This window comes from Mirounga leonina, unplaced genomic scaffold (genome assembly GCF_011800145.1).
Source record: "Mirounga leonina isolate KUSES-001 unplaced genomic scaffold, KU_Mleo_1.0 Mir_454, whole genome shotgun sequence".
Classification (NCBI taxonomy): domain Eukaryota; kingdom Metazoa; phylum Chordata; class Mammalia; order Carnivora; family Phocidae; genus Mirounga; species Mirounga leonina.
Genome location: NW_023270763.1, coordinates 8,881,859 through 8,898,805, shown reverse-complemented (window position 1 = coordinate 8,898,805; position 16,947 = coordinate 8,881,859). Strand labels below are relative to the sequence as shown.

At 42.6% G+C, this 16,947-nt stretch overlaps 1 protein-coding gene across 10 annotated transcripts in view; it reads right to left on the bottom strand.

Moving 5' to 3' along the window:
• Positions 1-16,947, bottom strand: part of STYXL1 (serine/threonine/tyrosine interacting like 1) — a 58,739-nt gene that overhangs the window by 13,942 nt on the left and 27,850 nt on the right. For all 10 annotated transcript variants that reach the window (XR_004676270.1, XM_034988609.1, XM_034988608.1 and 7 more), the window contains exons 6-7: positions 14,043-14,188; positions 8,214-8,359 (exon numbers count right to left, since the gene is read on the bottom strand). Coding sequence is in view for 9 of the 10 variants with exons in the window: in XM_034988609.1 (XP_034844500.1) it covers positions 8,214-8,359; positions 14,043-14,188 (292 nt within the window). In the remaining variant the exon portion in view is untranslated. The remainder of the gene's footprint in view (positions 1-8,213; positions 8,360-14,042; positions 14,189-16,947) is intronic.

Genomic DNA, 16,947 nt, shown 5'->3' with positions numbered 1-16,947 from the left:
AGTCAAGAATGCAGAATGGATATAAAGAAAAACACAGACCAATAAAAAAGAATTAGGAATCCAGTTATAATACCACACACATATGGTCAACTGATTTCCAACAAAGGTATCTAAACAATCAAAGGGAAAGCATCTTTTTTTTTCCCCCCAATAATGGCTTCCATATGCAAAACAATGAACTTTGTTATACATCTGGCACCATATGCAAGGATTATTTCAAAATGCATCACAAATTCTTTAAGTTGAAACCATAAAACTTTTAGCAGAAAACACAGGAGAAAATCTTTGTCAAAATTCAAGCGTCTACATAGGCATGGGTCTGCTCCATTGGTGTATTCTTCTATCTTGTACCAATATCACAATGCCTTTCTTGTTGTTTTTTAAGACTTGGTATCTGGTCAAGCAAGTTTCCTATTTGTTGTTCTTTGATATTCAGCTATTTTTGGCCTTTGCATTTCCATATAAACTTTAGAATTACTCTAAAACCTATTGGAATTTTATGGGCATTACATTGAATCTATAGATCAACTGGACAAGAACCAAGATCTTTACAAAATGGATGCTTCTAATCCATAACCACAGTACATCCTCTGTTTATTCAGGTAATTTAAAATAACATCTTCTGTGGAGTGCCTGGCTGGCTCAGTCAGTAGAGCATGTGACTCTTGATCTCGGGGTTGTGAGTTCAAGCCCCACACTGGGTACAGAGGTTACTTAAAAATATTTTTAATTAAAAAAAAAATAAAATAACACCTTCTGTTTATTCAGGTAGTCTTAATAATTCCCAGTCATGCTGTGTAATTTTCTGGTGAGAGCTTACACATCCTTAATTAGGTATAATCCTAGGTATTTAATATTTTTACGCTATTGTATGTTTTTAAATCTTCAGTTTGTTTCTCGTTTGTGTGCAGAAAAACAATTGATGTCTGTATATTTCTTGAACCCAGCAAACTTAAGTCTAATAATCTCTCTGTAGCTTGTTTCAGCTTTCCTGCTTATATAATTATATTGCCCGAATAATTAAAGTTTTTTCCCCTTCAATTCCTATCTTCTTTTTCTTGTCATATTCCCTAACTAGGGCCTCTAGTACAGTGTTAAATAGTGATAGCTGCATCTCTGCCTTGTTCCCAGACTCAGAGGAACAATTTCCAATATTTTATCATTAAATGTGATGTTTGCTGTAGAGATTTTCATAGATTTTTTTTTCATTAGATCAAAATTCCCCTCGATTCCCAGTTGCTTGGAGTTTTTCTTTAAATCATGAATGTATGGGGCACCTGGGTGGCTCAGTCGTTAAGTGTCTGCCTTCGGCTCAGGTCATGATCCCAGAGTCCTGGGATCGAGCCCTCCATCGGGCTCCCTGCTCAGCAGGAAGCCTGCTTCTCCCTCTCCCACTCCCCCTGCTTGTGTTCTCTCTCTCGCTGTCTCTCTCTCTCTGTCAAATATATAAAATCTTTTTTAAAAAATCATGAATGTATAGCGAATATTAAATGCTTTCACTGAATCTATTGAAATAATCCTGACTTTTCCGCTATGTTATTGATATGGTTAAGTACATGGATTGATTTTTCAGATGCTAAAACCACCCTGTATCCTTGAAATAAACCTAATTTAGTCATCACGTATTAGTCTTTTCCTGCAGTTCTGTAGTCAATGTGCTAATATTTTGTTTAGGGTTTTTACATCTCTGTTTATGAAGAAAATTAGTCTACAGTTTACCTGCATTATGTTGTCAGACTGTAAAATCAGCATTATGCTAGTCTCATAAAACAAGCTGAAAATTATTCCTCTCCTTTATTCTCTAAAAAAGAAATTTAATATTGGCTTTATTTCCTCCTTAAACATTAGGTAAAATTCTTCACTGAAGCCATAATTTTCTCTATCACAAATTTATTAGTTATCGATACTAATCAAATTTTCTATTTTGTATTATGTCCGTTTTGATAGGTTCTATTTTTTAAAAATTCATTCATCTAAATTTTCATACTTATAAGTTTTCATATATCCTAAGATCTTTTTAATATTTGTAGAATAAGTAGAGTCTCTTTTTATAAATGGCTATTTGTACCCTTTTTTGCCAACGATTTATCTGATTTATTAGTTTTTTAAAAACTACTTTGACTTTCTCAATCCCCTCCATTTCATTGTTTCTGGTTCAATAATCTGCTACTACTATTCCTTCCTTCTCCCTTATTCGGGTTTAGTTTGCTGTTCCTTTGGTCGTTGCTTGAGATGAATGCTTAACTAGTTGATTTTTAGCCTTTCTTCTTTTTAATAGATGCATTTAAGGCTATAAATTTCCCTTTACCCACAGCTTAACTGCATTCCACAAGTTTTGATACATTATATCTTTATTAGTATGTAGTTGAAAATATTTCATAATTTCCATCATGAGTTCTTCTTTAACCCATGCTATTTAAAATTTATTTCTAGGGGCACTTGGGTGGCTCAGTCAGTTGAGTGTGTCCAACTCCTGATCTCAGCTCAGGTCTTGATCTCAGGGTTGTGAGTTCAAGCCCCACATTGGGCTCCATCCTGAACATGGAGCCTCCTTAAATAAATAAAAATTTCTAAGCTTGTAGTAATTTTCTGGTTATATTTTTAAATTATTGCTTTCTAATTGCTAATACTTTCTACACTGAAAAACAACTGTATGTGATTTTAAATCTCCTGAAATTGGCCGAGTCTTGCTTTGTTGTCAAGTTTTATAAATGCTCCCTCCATGTAAACTTTTTTTAAAGATTCTATTTATCTGAGAGAGAACACAGGAGTGGGGGGAGGGTCAGAGAGAGAGGGAAAGAAGCAGACTCCCCACTGAGAGAGCCCGATCCAGGGTTTGATCCCATGACCACCACCACCACCCCCTCCCCTGAGATCATGACCTGAACCGAAATCAAGAGTCGGATGCTCGGGCACCTGGGTGGCTCAGATGGTTAAGCGTCTGCCTTCGGCTCAGGTCATGATCCCAGAGTCCTGGGATCGAGTCCCACATCAGGCTCCCTGCTCCGCGGGAAGTCTGCTTCTCCCTCTGCCTCTCTCTCCCTCTCCCTCTGTCTCTCATGAATAAATAAATACAATCTTTAAAAAAAAAAAAAAAGAGTCAGATGCTCAACCTACTGAGTCACCCAGGCGTCCCCCTCCATGTAAACGTTTTAAAAAATACAGATTCAGCAGTTGCAGGGTGCCATTTTCTGTCTCTCTTCTTAAGATAATTTAAGTTTTTTTCCTTCCTAGTCTGTTAATATGGTAAATTACATTGATTTTCTAATGTTGAACCAAACTGACCTTCCTGGAAGAAATACATTTGGTCATGCATTTCTCTTTATATATTTTTGGATCAAATTTGCAAAAATTTTGGATCCTTTTATATATTTTTGGATCAGATCCCTTTTATATATTTTTGGGTCAAATTTGCTAAAATTTTATCAAGAATTTTTATACCTATGTTCATGAGGTTTGTGGCTTTCCTTTATATAAAGTCTTTGTCAGTTTTGGGTATCAGAGTAATGATGGTCTCATAAATGAATAGGAAAGTGTCCCCTCCTCTTTCATTTTCTGGAAGACTATGTAGATCAGGTATTATTTCTTCCTTAAATGTTCAGCAGAACTCACCAGTGAAGCCATACAGGCCTAGAGTCCTCTTTGTTAAAAGGTTTTGTAACTATGAATTCAATTTAATAGATATGGGGCTATTCAGATGATCCATTTCTTGTTAAGTGAGCATTGATAGCTTGAGTCTTTCAAGGAACTGGTTCATTTAATTTAAATTTCAAATGCATTGGCATAAAATAACTCCTAATATTTCCTAATTATTTTTAAATTTTTAATTAAAAATTTTACTGAGCTCACTGTAGATTCACATGCGGTTGTAAGAAATACAGAGAGATCCACTGTACACTTTGCTTAGTTTCCCCAATGGTAACATTCTGCAAAACTATAATAGCACAATCAGCATATTGATGCTGATACAATCTATCAATTGTGTTCAGATTTCCCCAGTTTTGCTCATATTCTGTGCATGCGTGGGTGTATGTGTGTGTAAGAAGTTCTATACAAATTTATCACCTGGGTGGATTCATGTCCACCACCAGTCAAAATACTGAATAGTTCTAACACCAAAAATGCCTCATGTTGCCCTTTTGTAACCATACCCCCTACCCTCTAACTTCCCTTACTTCTGGTAACCACTAATCTGTCATTTATGAAATTTTGTGATATCAAAAATGCTATATAAGTGGAACCACATAATATCTAAACTTTTGGGACTGCTGCCTTCTTATTATTATTATTTATTATTGGCTGTGTTAAATCCCTAGAGATTTACCCAAGTTGTTGCATATGTCAATTGTTCATTCTTTTTATTGCTGAATAGTATTCCATGGTATGTATATACCACAGTTTGTCTAACTATTCACCAGCTGAATAGCCACTGCAGACATTCATGTACAGGTTTTATGTGAAGTTTTCACTTCTGTGGGTTAAGAGCCCAGAGAATGTCTTTTAATATCTGTAGGATCTATAATGAAAATATTCCTTCTTTTACACCTAACATGGGTAATTTTTGTCTTCTCTCTCTTCTTTTTTGATCAGTTTGGCATAGGTTAGCAATAGTACTGCTTTTTTTTTTTTTTTAAGATTTTATTTATTTGACAGAGAGAGAGAGACAGCGAGAGAGGGAACACAAGCAGGGAGAGTGGGAGAGGGAGAAGCAGTCTTCCCGCCAAGCAGAGAGCCCGATGTGGGCCTCGATCCCAGGACCCTGGGATCATGACCTGAGCCAAAGGCAGATGCTTAACAACCGAGCCACCCAGGCACCCAGTATTGCTCTTTTCAGAGAGCCAACTTTTGTTTTCATTGCATTTCTCAAGTTGTTTTGTTTTCTATTTCACTTATTTCTGCTCTTACTATAATTTCCTTCCTTCCTCCTTCTTATGATTTCTAATTTTTTTAAGGTGAAAGTTTAGGTCCTTGATTTGATTTGAGACTCTAATATAGGCATTTAGGCTATAAGTTTCCCTCTATGCACTGCTTTAGCTGCATCCACAAATTTTGATATGTGGGGTTTTTATTTTCATTCAGTTCAAAATGCTTTCTAACTTCCTTTTTGGTTTCTTTGCAACCCACAGGCTACTTAGAAGTGTGTTACTTAGTTTCCAAGCATCTGGAATTCTTCCCAGATATCTTGTTTGGTTTACTGGCTTCTAACTTAATTCCACTGTAGTCAGCGAACATGATTCTTTATAAATTATTTTTGATACTTGTTTTAGTGCCCAGAATAGTCTATCTTGTCAAAAATGTTCCATGTTCTCTTAAAAAGAATGTATATTGTATAAAAGAATGAACACATTCAGGGGCGCGCCTGGGTGGCTCAGTCATTAAGCGTCTGCCTTTGGCTCAGGTCATGATCCCAGGGCCCTGGGATCGAGCCCCACGTCAGGCTCCCTGCTTGGCAGGAAGCCTGCTTCTCCCTCTTCCACTCCCTCTGCTTGTGTTCCCTCCCTTGCTGTCTCTAATAAATAAATAAAATCTTTAAAAAACAAAAACAAAAAAAAGGAGTGCCCTGTCCTTAAAAAAAAAAAAAAGAATGAACACATTCAAAGACCAGAAGAACGCTACTGTTATTGGGCAGTGTTCTATAACTGTCAGTTAGGCAATTTTGCTCTTCTACTCTTTGAAATTATAGCCTATTTTCTGTCTGTTGAGAGAGAGATGTTGAAATCTGATTATAACTGTGGATTTCTCTAGAATCTAGAGTCTAGATCAATTGATCATCTTCCCATAATGAAATGGCCCTCTTTATATCCAGTAGTATTCTTTGCTATGAAGTTCAATTCATCTAATAATGGAGTCATTCCAAAAGTTGGTGTGTGTTTTTTTTTAATTAGTCATAGCCTGAAGTATCTTTTTCCATCCATTCTAACCTATCTTCATTTTGTATTTAAAAAGTACGTTTCTGGGGCACCTGGCTGGCTCAGTCAGAGAAGTGTACAACTCATGATCTGAAGGTCATGGGTTCAAGCCCCACGTTGGGTGCAGAGATTACTTCAATAAATAAATTTTAAAAAAAATAAAGTATGTTTCTTGTAGATATCCTACTACACCTCTGCCTTTAAATTGGGGGTATTTAGACCATTTGCACTTAGTATGATTATTGACATGACCACCTTGCTATTTGTTTTCTATTGGCCTCATCTCTTTGTTCCTCTTTTCCTGCCTTCTTTTGGATTTTTTTATGATTCTGTTTTTTCTTTTTTTGTCTTATTAATTATAACTGTTTTATTTTTTGTTTTGTTCTAGCTTTTGGTAATTGCTTTAGAGTTTCCAGAACACATCTTTAACTTTTTATTACATTATAACACTTCATGTAAATACAGTAAGAATCTTCCAAGTGTATACTTCTATTCTGCCTCTTCCTGCCTTAGTAAACTATGGGCATACATGTTACTTCTACATATGTTATAATCTCAAAACATATTGTTACTATTTTTTCTGTGATCAATTTTTTTTTTTCGTTTTTTGTCTTTTTTGTTTTTGTTGTTTTAGAGGGTGGGGGGCAGAGGGAGAGGGAGAGAGAGAATCTTAAGCAGGCTCCAGGCCCAGCAGCACAAGCCCAACACAGGGCTCAATCTCATGAACCTGAGATCATGACCTGAGTCAAAATCAGGAGTCAGATGCTTTAACTGACAGAGCCATCCAGGCAGCCCATGTGTTAAATTATGTTTTGAAGAGACATAAAAGTGACAGCGAAAGTGTTTTATGTTTATCTACATAATTATTTCTGGTGATAAACTTTATGGTTTTTATCAAATTTAGAAAAAATTTTTGGCTGTTACTTCTTTAAATATGTTTTCGGTCTTTCCACTTTCCTCTTCTTTGGAGATTCCAATTTATACATGTTTCTGTTCTGGTCTTTCTTTCTTTCTTTTTTTTTTTTTTTAATCTTTTTCTTCCCTGGGTTCCATGTTGGACACTTTCTACTAGTATGTCTTCAAATTCACCAATCTTTTCTTCTGCAGTGTTTAATCTGCCTTTAAATCCATCCAATGTATGTTTCACCCCAGACATTCTCATCCCTAGCCTAGGGCTAGTTTTTCCTCACAACTGAAGCAACACTTTTCTCAGTGCCCTCTTTGAGGCCCAGTATGTTGTGAGTTTTGTCTACTCTGATTGGAAATGCAAACTACTCTTGGCCCTACATGATCTCTGGGGATTGTACTGTGTGTTCATTTCTACTGGTTTTTCTCCCAGCCTTGACTTGTTTCCTCACATGTATGTGCTTATCAGTACTCAGGTGAAGACTCAGGGGGAACTCTGCAGATGTTAAGAGCTTTTTCTTTATATTCAGCTCTCTATTCTCCATGCAGCTCTCTCCTGCAAATTCTAGCCAACTTGACCTCTCTGACTTCTCAACTCTATATGCTCAACTCAGAAGGAATGACAGGATCTGTCTTGGCCTGCTTCCTGTACTATGACCTGCAAACAGTCTCCTACTAATAAGCTGGGTCAACTGAGGGGCTCATCTTTTTTTTTTTTTTTTTCCCCTCCTCCGAGGAATCAATGTCCTATGCTGCCTATTGGCCACTGTCTGGAAACCCCTGTCTTAAGGTTTTGTCTGGGATTTGGGGGTCGTTTAAAGTGGGATTGTAAACTGGGTCATGAGGGTGGAGCCCTAAGAGATGGGATTAATGCCCTTGTAAAAGAGGGGCCAGAGGGTGATCTTCTGCCATAAGAGGATGCAGTAAAAATAGGGCTGTCTATGAGCCAGAAAGCAGGCTCTCACTGGACACTGAGTCTGCTGGTGACTTGATCTTGGATTTTCCCAGCCTGCACACCCATGAGAAATAAATGTATTTTGTTTATGAACCACTAGTCTGTAGTATTCTGCTATAGCAGCCCCAATGGGCTAAGACAGGGGTCACTTCTCAGAGGGCCTGAGAAGTAGGGTAAAATGGAATACTCTGTACCATAATGTTAAATACTAGGAAAGCATTCCTTTTGGTGAGATCTGAAGGGCAAGAACTGGGTCTCAGAGGCAGAGGATGCCACCGCCAAGCCAGGAAATAGACTACAAACCAGGAACAGCTGAAGGTAAGTACAGAGCCTATTCCAGTGTGTGTTGATTTCTAAGGCCCTTTCAGCTCTATAAATGCACGGCACTAGGAATCTTATATAAATGCTTAATTAAAAAAAAAATCAATAGTATTTCTACTCACAATGGCCCTGTCTCCATGGAGACATTGACATGTGCTTTGATTTTCAAATCCTTCTGAATTTTCGGGTCGCAGGCTTGCCTGAAATTGCCCAGGTAGATCTTGCCTGGCATGATTTCAGCAGGGTAGGGCTGAAAGGCATCCAGTTCCTGAGGGAAAGGAAGGAGAAAGGCTGCTATATAGAATACATATGCTATATGTCATAGAACAAGATATTCTTTCCCCAGGGAAGAAGCTGTTTTTGGTTTTTGTTGTTGGATTTTTTGTTTGTTTTTGTTTTTGTTTTCTGGTTCTTGAAATGTGGCTCAGCATTAGAAAGATAATCCAGAATAATGAATGAGACTGACTTGCATGAGGAGTTAGAAGGCTGATAGTAACAGGATGGAGCCACTGAGCCATGGGACAGCATGCTGCATCTGAATGTGGACATCCCACTTAGCCCCCATGGCACCTGTGTGCACTTTGAGGGGTGCACAAAGACTGGCATCTGAAACCCCTTGATGCAGAACTGCATAAATCCAGAGCGTGTCCAGTAGGGGGAGGGGGAGGGTGGGAAGCCTTATATTATTACATATTATAATTGTATTATATTATATATTGTCATTGATGGGACAGCCCTTCTATTATATAACTATATATTATAATTATCTTATTAATAACACAATTATATAATATTTTTGGAGGCCACCAGAATTTTAACACCTTCTTAAAAGAAAAAACCACTAAAACTACTCACATAGAGCCTATTTGTCATTAGGAACTAAATTCTGATGAGTTCTGATGTAGACAGGTAGGGAGGACAGGACACCACTTAAATGGGAGCTCACTGGAATTCCAGGTCCAAAGTTATGATATGAAAAATTGGGGTTTCTTTGAAAAACAAAGACACAAAGAACAAGATGATTCCTACATTCCCCCAAAGTGTGTCCTAGAAAACAGTGGTCCCTCGCAATGCACTGTGAAAAAAAGGATTTAGAGAATCAAGTACATATGGGAAGCAGTACCTAGGATATCCCTGTCTCAGAAATTCACAACGTACATTACTAAGTAAAGGCAGGAGAAGTAAACGGCAGTAAAGAAATCTGATAACTACAGCCACTATGGAAAACAGTATGGAGTTTTTTCAAAAACTTACAAGTAAAACTACCATACGATCCAGCCATCCCACTTCTTGGTATATATCCAAAGGAAATGAAATCACAATGTTGAGGGAGTATCTGCCGTGTTCCTTACAGCATTATTCACAGTAGCCAAGACACAGAAACAACCTAAGTGTCCATTGACAGATGAACAGATAAAGAAAATGTGGCATGTATACAGAATGGGAGATTGTATTCAGTCCTGAGAAAGAAGGACATCCTGCCATTTGTGAGCTTGAGGGCATTACTCTAAGTGAAATACAGGAATACCTCACCTTATCGTGCTTCATTTTATTTTGTTTCAGAGATACTGCAATTTTTACAGATTGAACATTTGCGGCGACGCTGCATCGGGCAAGTCAATCAGTGCCGTTTTTCAACAGCATTTGCTCCCTTCGTGTCTCTATCACATTTCGGTCATTCTCACAAAATTTCCAACCTTCTCATTATTATTATATGTATTATGGGGATCTGTGATCAGTGATTATCTGTGATCAGTGATTATGACCCACTGAAAGTTCAGATGATGGTTAATATTTTTTAGTAATAAAGTATTTTTAATTAAGGTATGTCCACTATTGGGGCACCTGGGTGGCTCAGTCAGTTAAGCGTCTCAGGTTATGATCCTGGAGTCCTAGGATTAAGCCCTGCGTCAGGCTCCCCGCTTGGCAGGGAGTCTGCTTCTCCCTCTGCCCTTCACCTGACTCGTGCTCGTTCTCTCTCGCTCTGTCAAATAAATAAAATCTTAAAAAAAAAGGGGGGGGTATGTCTATTTTTTTTAGACGTAATGCTATTGCCCACTTAACATACTACAGTATAGTCTAAACATAACTTTTATACACAGCAAAAAATTCATTTGCCTTGCTTTATTACAATATTTGCTTTATTGTAGTGGTCTGGAACCAAATCCACAATATTTTCAAGGCATGCCCGTAAGTCAGACAGAGAAAGACAACTACTGCATGATCTCACTTACATGTGGAGTCTGAAAAGGCCAAATTCATAGAAACAGAGAGTAAAACAGTGGTTGCCAGGGGCTGGGGAGTGGGGGAAATGGGAGATGTTGGTCAAAAGGATACAAACTTCCAGACATAAAGAGGCACAAGTTCATGGGGACTTCAGTTAATACTGTGTTATATACTTGAAAGTTGCTGGGAGAGTAGATCTTAAATGTTCTTACCACCACACACAAAAAAATGGTAATTAGGTAAGGTGATGGTTAGGTTCATTAACCCTATTTGGGGATCATTTCACAATATACAAATGTATCAAATAAACACATTGTATACCTTAAACTTATATATGTTATATGTCAATTATATCTCAATAAAACTGAAGGGGAAAATTTACAAAATCTGATTGTTCCAAGGAAAGATTATGAGTGTCAACCAGGTGGTTAGAAAAAATTGTCATCAAATAATAATTTACAAACTAGTTAGGAAACAGCCAGTAAAGCATGGCAGGCTAAAACTATTCTCAAAGTGTACCTCCGAGGAACTGCTAAAAACCTTCCTACTGGTTCCTCGGGCCAACTTTGTGGCCCAGATGTTTATCATAACACATTGGCTACATGTTTATTATTGGCATGGGTTGAAAATCACTCGTGATATTTAGTACAAAAGCTAAGCATAACCTCAAGAAAACAAACAAAAACCACACTCACGTTGTATAAACTGTTGTTTCCAATATGATCTGTTTGGAGGTCCCTTTCTTGTGTGAGTATTCCACGGGAAATGCTGACCTATGTGATTTCAAAGGTCAAACCTAGTTCTAAAATTCCTCTGGCTCCAAGTCAGACTCAGAAATAAGCACCGCAGGCTACTTTGGCTGTCCAGAGGCTTCAGAGCCTTCTGGCCTTAGCACATCGCCCCTCCCAGTGAGCCCACTGCAAGCCCACATCCTTCCCAAGCTGTCGGCCTCAAAAAGCCTTTCTCAGAGAGCAGACAGCAAGCCAAGCCGATGCTCAAGTGTGCGAAAGGGACGCAGGACCCTTCTACCTGCAGACAGGGCCGCTCCATAGGACCCAAAGCTTCCCCAGAGCTCAGGCTGACCACACCCAGGATGCTCAGCTTGCTGGAGCCAAAGGACACCCTCCTAGTTTCACCTGGAAAATCTCACTGAACACCCAACACAGATCTATCAACTCTTCCTGCTGCTTTCAAACCAGCTTCCTTTCCTATGGCTGTGTGGCAGGGAAAAACACACCGGGCTGGTAAGAGCAAGCGCGTGTTAATTCTAGATGCCATGATTTTGACACCCACATCCATAAGGATGTCCAAACTGAGCCCACTGCTCTCCCCCACACTGCCTCTGCCTCCCGTGTCCCCCACCTGTCACCCACACAGGGAATCAGGGTACTAATCCCAGGCTCCTACCTCCCCGCATGTCCCGCCCTCACCGCACTACCCCCCCCACCGTGTCTAATCAGTGCCACTACCCAAGTGTTTCCTCAATCTGTCCTCTCCTCACCATAGTGGCCTTCCGCCTCCCCCAGAACCCCCTGGCAGCCCCCACGGGTCTGCCTTCCACACCACGATCGCTGGTGAACTTTCTCAAGTGCCATCTGACAGCACCAGGCACCCCGGGGCTCACCACCATCTCTCTCTGGTGTGGGCTTCACGTTTTGGTCCCCGAACCTTTTGCTCCAAGCGAAATCTCATTTAAGGGAGGCCACGTGTAAAGCAGAGGAAATGAGAAGTCGCTCTGTCCAAAGGCCACATTCAGCACCGCCACCCGCCCTCCTAGAAGGAGTTCCTTGGGGAGCAGCAGGGACACCCCTGCTTTCCAGTGTCTCAGAGCACATAGCAGAGAGGAGTGGGGCTTTCACTCGTGCCCCTGAACTACTAACAAAGGTCCCAAAGCAGGGAGCGACAAATACTAGGTGCCTACACTCTAAGGAGGGCCACAGACACCTAGGGCAGAACCCTGCTAGCTGCCACCACCATCCACCACGCACCCCTCTTCCCAGTCTACCTGAGATGGGGCGAGGGCAAGTCTCAGGGGTATACACATGTCGACACTGACCAAAATGTACATTTAAATACGTGCACAAACTTACTGATGAACTTACTTACAGGCTACTGAACCTTACTAAAGCTTGTTTTCCAAAGGGACGGAGGTGAGTTATCAGCAGGGTGAGGTTTGCAGAAATACTTATTTTGCACAAGGAAAAGCCAGTAAGGGGTGCTCCTCTAGGAGTGAGCAGTACCTGGCAGGACAGGGAGACTGGGGGGACACCAGTGGAGCTGAAAATCATAGTGTGAAGGAGGGCAGATGTGGTCAGGGGGTCATGGACTGCCAAAGTAAAACAAGGAATTGGGGGTGCTCCTGGCAGGAAGTCTTGGATGGTTTTCTTTGAAAGATTCTTAGTAGCAGATGGGGCCCGTAAACCGGGCCCCAAGGAAACCAGCAGCTAAGGCCACCAGCAACATACAGAACCGGGCTGGAACAGAGTGAGAAGTCCTGGCCCCACCGCTGACGGGCAGCTAGTCCCACAAGACAGGCCCCACCCTGGACCCCCAGCACCGAAGTCACAGGCCCAGGAGCAAGGAAGAGAGGAGAGGTCCCTGCAGCTAACCCACACCCCTGGCCACTCCCACCCCAACAAACTGAAGACTGCCCAGCTCTGGGGGATGGGAAGAGATGAGACTTAATCCAGATCTGAGATTGGAAGGTTAAACTAGCCTCGCTTGTACTGGCCTGATCACTTTTCTTCTCTTTTAAGAAATTATTTTAAAAATATGCAAAAGTAGAAAGAATAGTATAATAAACCCCTGGGTCAATCACCCATTTGCAAATATCATCAACTAATGGCCGGTTTATTTTAGCTCTATCCTCACCCACTTCCCAACATACCCCAGATTATTCTGAAAAGCCAGACATCATATTGTTTTACCCCATAAATATTTCATTCTGTATCTCTGAAAGATCCAGTTGATATACACATTTCCCCTCTCATTTTATGATTAGCTTAAAAGTCGTCAGAATTTCTGGAATGTGCCCAAGATGCTGCTAAGGGCAAAGAGCCAAAGGTAATTACTAGAAAGAATGAAGCCCCCACATGTCTACATCCCACTGCATTCAGACTCTTCAATAAGCCCCCTGCTGTATGATGCCCTCCAGGGACCAGCCCCTGCCTGTCGGTCATGGCCACCCCATGGCCACCCCGTGCCTGCCTCAGCCACCCTCCACCCACCTCTCTTCCTAGTAAGTTCCTCCTCCTCCTTCTGGTCTGGCTCCAGGAGGGGCCTCACCTCACCTGGGGTGCCCCTTGTCTCTCCCGCTAGCCAAGAACTCCTCATAGGCAGGATGCTAGCTTGTCCTTTTTGTGTCCTCTGGGCTTATGGGTCCAGACAGCTGAGAATGGACAGGCAGCCTTAAATTGTGGCACCCCTGCCTGTCTTTGATGACAGCCTGACATCCAGAGCACCCCCTGGAACCCCTGCCCTCTGGACAGGCCCCACCTCTTCACCACCGTGCTGACTCTGGCCTGAATCCAGCGATGAGAAATTCACCCTCGTGGCCTGGACCTCCTGGCTGCTCCAGGTCCATTTCCCAAGCACAGTCTCCATCCCTTCCATCATTCCCATGTCGCCCAACTCCTCTTTCCCCTATCCTGCTCCCCATCCCTCGGTCAACCAGGGGGAGACCATGCTTCCATCCAAGCCTGCCTGGGCTCAGTACCCTGCCTCACCTGTGGCATCCAGATGATCTTCTGTGTCCGGAGGAAGTGGTACAGGGCTGAGAAGCGTTCATAGCCTCCTTTCAGGATGCAGATGGGGTGGTGGGTGAGGTGGGCCAGCACCCTGCCACACTCCACGGCAGCTCCGGGCACCAGTTCTAAGAGCAGAGACCAAAGAGGTGAACAGCCCCTGTGTGCTCATCGTTTGCCTAAAGCTCCAGTTGACGGCCACTCGATTTGGAAAAGCAACGGTCTGGGAACCTGAACGAAATCTAAATGGAGAAGAGTGTTAACAACTCAAATTTAAGCCACTTGTTACCAAGTAAGTTGATCCTTCTTTTCTGTAAATTCTTAGATGATGCAGATCTCCACATTATTGCAAGGCAAGAAGATTTAACAGAAGGGAACGGTCTCTCGCATATATACATCACATATCATATACCAAACCATTCACCTAAGGGGGGTAAAGTAATGGTTTTCAGTATATTCACAGAGTTGTGCAACCATCACCCGAAAAAAGAAACCCTGTACAGGCTAGAAGGTTTCACTCCTTTTTTCCCTTCAAACACCCAGGCGGAGTGTTCCAATTTCTCCACATCCTCATCGACACGTGTTAGTATCAGTCTTTTTGATCGTGGCCGTTCTCGTGGGTGTGAAGGGACAGCTCATTGTGGGTTTGACATTGATTTAATCTTAAGTGCCTTCACTGCTCTGCAGAATCACTAGGAGACTCTATGAAAATTAGATATCTATCAGTAAGTTTGCATAATTAAGGCTAAGCCAAGATACCCCCCACCACCCCGAGGCCACGATCTGAGCCCTAAAGACAAATATCTCACTGCAGACTTTGAAGAACCAGCTAAAAGGGGAAAGGGAAAGGCCAGGACTCTGACTCTGACTTTTATATTGAACCTCTGGCCAGAGAAAGCCGGTTCCAGCAGGGGCTGCTGAGGACAATAGGGGCCCGAGACCCGTCTGGAGGACTGGATCTGGAGGAAGAGCCTTGGGGTCAGCAGCCAGGCCAGGAGAGAAACTGTGGCTGGCGAGAGACAGGAGCCAAACCCTATCCTAGAAGGCCTGGCTTAGAAGCCAGAGTCCCCGGTGTCTCAACACCATCTCCCTCTTGAGCAAGAGACTGAATAATGGCTGAGGGGTCAGAGGGTTCAGGAGAGCGGAGTCACAGGACACACTGCTGCTGTCTTTAAGCCAGACAGCCGCTCTCCCACCAATGTCACATGACCCACTGGAGGCTTATTCACCGGGGTGCCGTGGGGTCAGTGCCAGAGAAAGCCCAATTTCCAGGAGAATAATTAGAGATTGCAGAGGAGAGCCATGAGGACAGTCCGGGGCCCAGGCTACCCAGCCACAGATATGATGGGGTTATTAACATTAAATTTATTTTTAGTCCCATTAATCTGGAGTTCTCCAATGACACGAGGCTTCGCACACTTTGAATTGGGGCACCCACTACTTCAGGAGGATGAGAGACCCCATCCAGGCCAACGGGCTCTCTATGCAGCAGCGAATTTTAAGTTAATTACTTCGGGTCCTTAGCCAGGCAACTGGCTTGAAAGTCAGGCTTTGTTCAGAGAGGAGGAGGAATAAAAATGCCCACATTCCCAAAGCTTCCCCCCACAGTTATGGTGAACGCTCCAGCCCAGGGAACCCCACCCACATCTATCAAGAGCCCCGTCTGAAGGGTCTATAATCCATATGTTGCAAGGAAGGCAGGCCGATTTAACATAAGGGAAATGTCTCTCCTCCAAGAAGGGGGCTGCCTTTTGCCTGGTGAAAGGAGTTTAGAGAAAGAGCCCAAGGGAAGGTACTCTTCAGGTTCCTAAGAAGAGACCCAGCTGAGAAGGTAAAAACACCATGTTTGCAGGGACAGGGGTGCTAAAAACCACCTGTGCCCCGCTTCCCACTAGGAATCCTGAGACAGCCCCCCCCCAGCAAGGCGGGAGAGGAGAGAAGTTGCCATAGCCCAGGGACCAGCAGCACCTATGGAACACCTGGGAAGGAGGTCACAGTGCTAAGGGGAGGGAACCCCTCCTGACTCACCCTAGACGGGGACATTTCAGCCACAGACACAGCAAGGACAGAGGCCCGTGGCCCAAAGCCAGCAAGAGAGGGCTACACAGAGTCGGACCCCTGCTTCTAGGAGGTGATGGAGGCTCCACACGACCAGATTTCCTTGGGGGGTGGTGAGGTGGATGCTTAACAGTAGAAAGGGGAAGGGAAGAGAAACCTCGAAATGGTCTTTTACCCCAGAGACTCTGCATTCACCTGAAAGATGCCATTTTAGAGAAAAGTGCCTTGAGTGGACAAGGTGAGAGTGTGTGTGTGTATGTCCGTGTGTGTGTCCGTGTGTATCCATGTGTGTGTGTCCGTGTGTATATGTCCGTGTGTCCATGTGTATCCTTGTGTGTCCGTGTGTCCGTGTGTATGTCCATGTGTTTCCGTGTGTCCATGTCCCCGTGTGTGTACGTGTGTGCATCTGTATGTGTGTATGTCTGTGTGTCCGTGTATCCATGTATGTCTGTGTGTGTGTCCGTATGTCCGCGTGTGTCCGTGTCCTTGTGTGTATGTCCATGTGTGCCCTTATGTGTATGTCCGTGTGTGTCCGTGTGTCTGTGTCCGTGTGTTTGTGTGTGTGTCCGTGTGTCCGTGTATGTCCGTGTGTGTGTCTGCGTGTGTCTGCGTGTGTGTGTCCGTGTGTGTGTGTGTACGTACACATGCATGCAGTTTGGGGTTTTGCTGTGTTGTTTGGCGGTTGTGGTTTCCTACTGAGAATAGGGCCTCCATGAGGTCATTTATAGAACATAAAGGGGGTTGTCTTTATTGACCACCGTTTCCTATGGTTTTAGGGTCCAGCCTACAATCCTAGGACTGCAGACTGGCACCAACCCGATAAACTTGG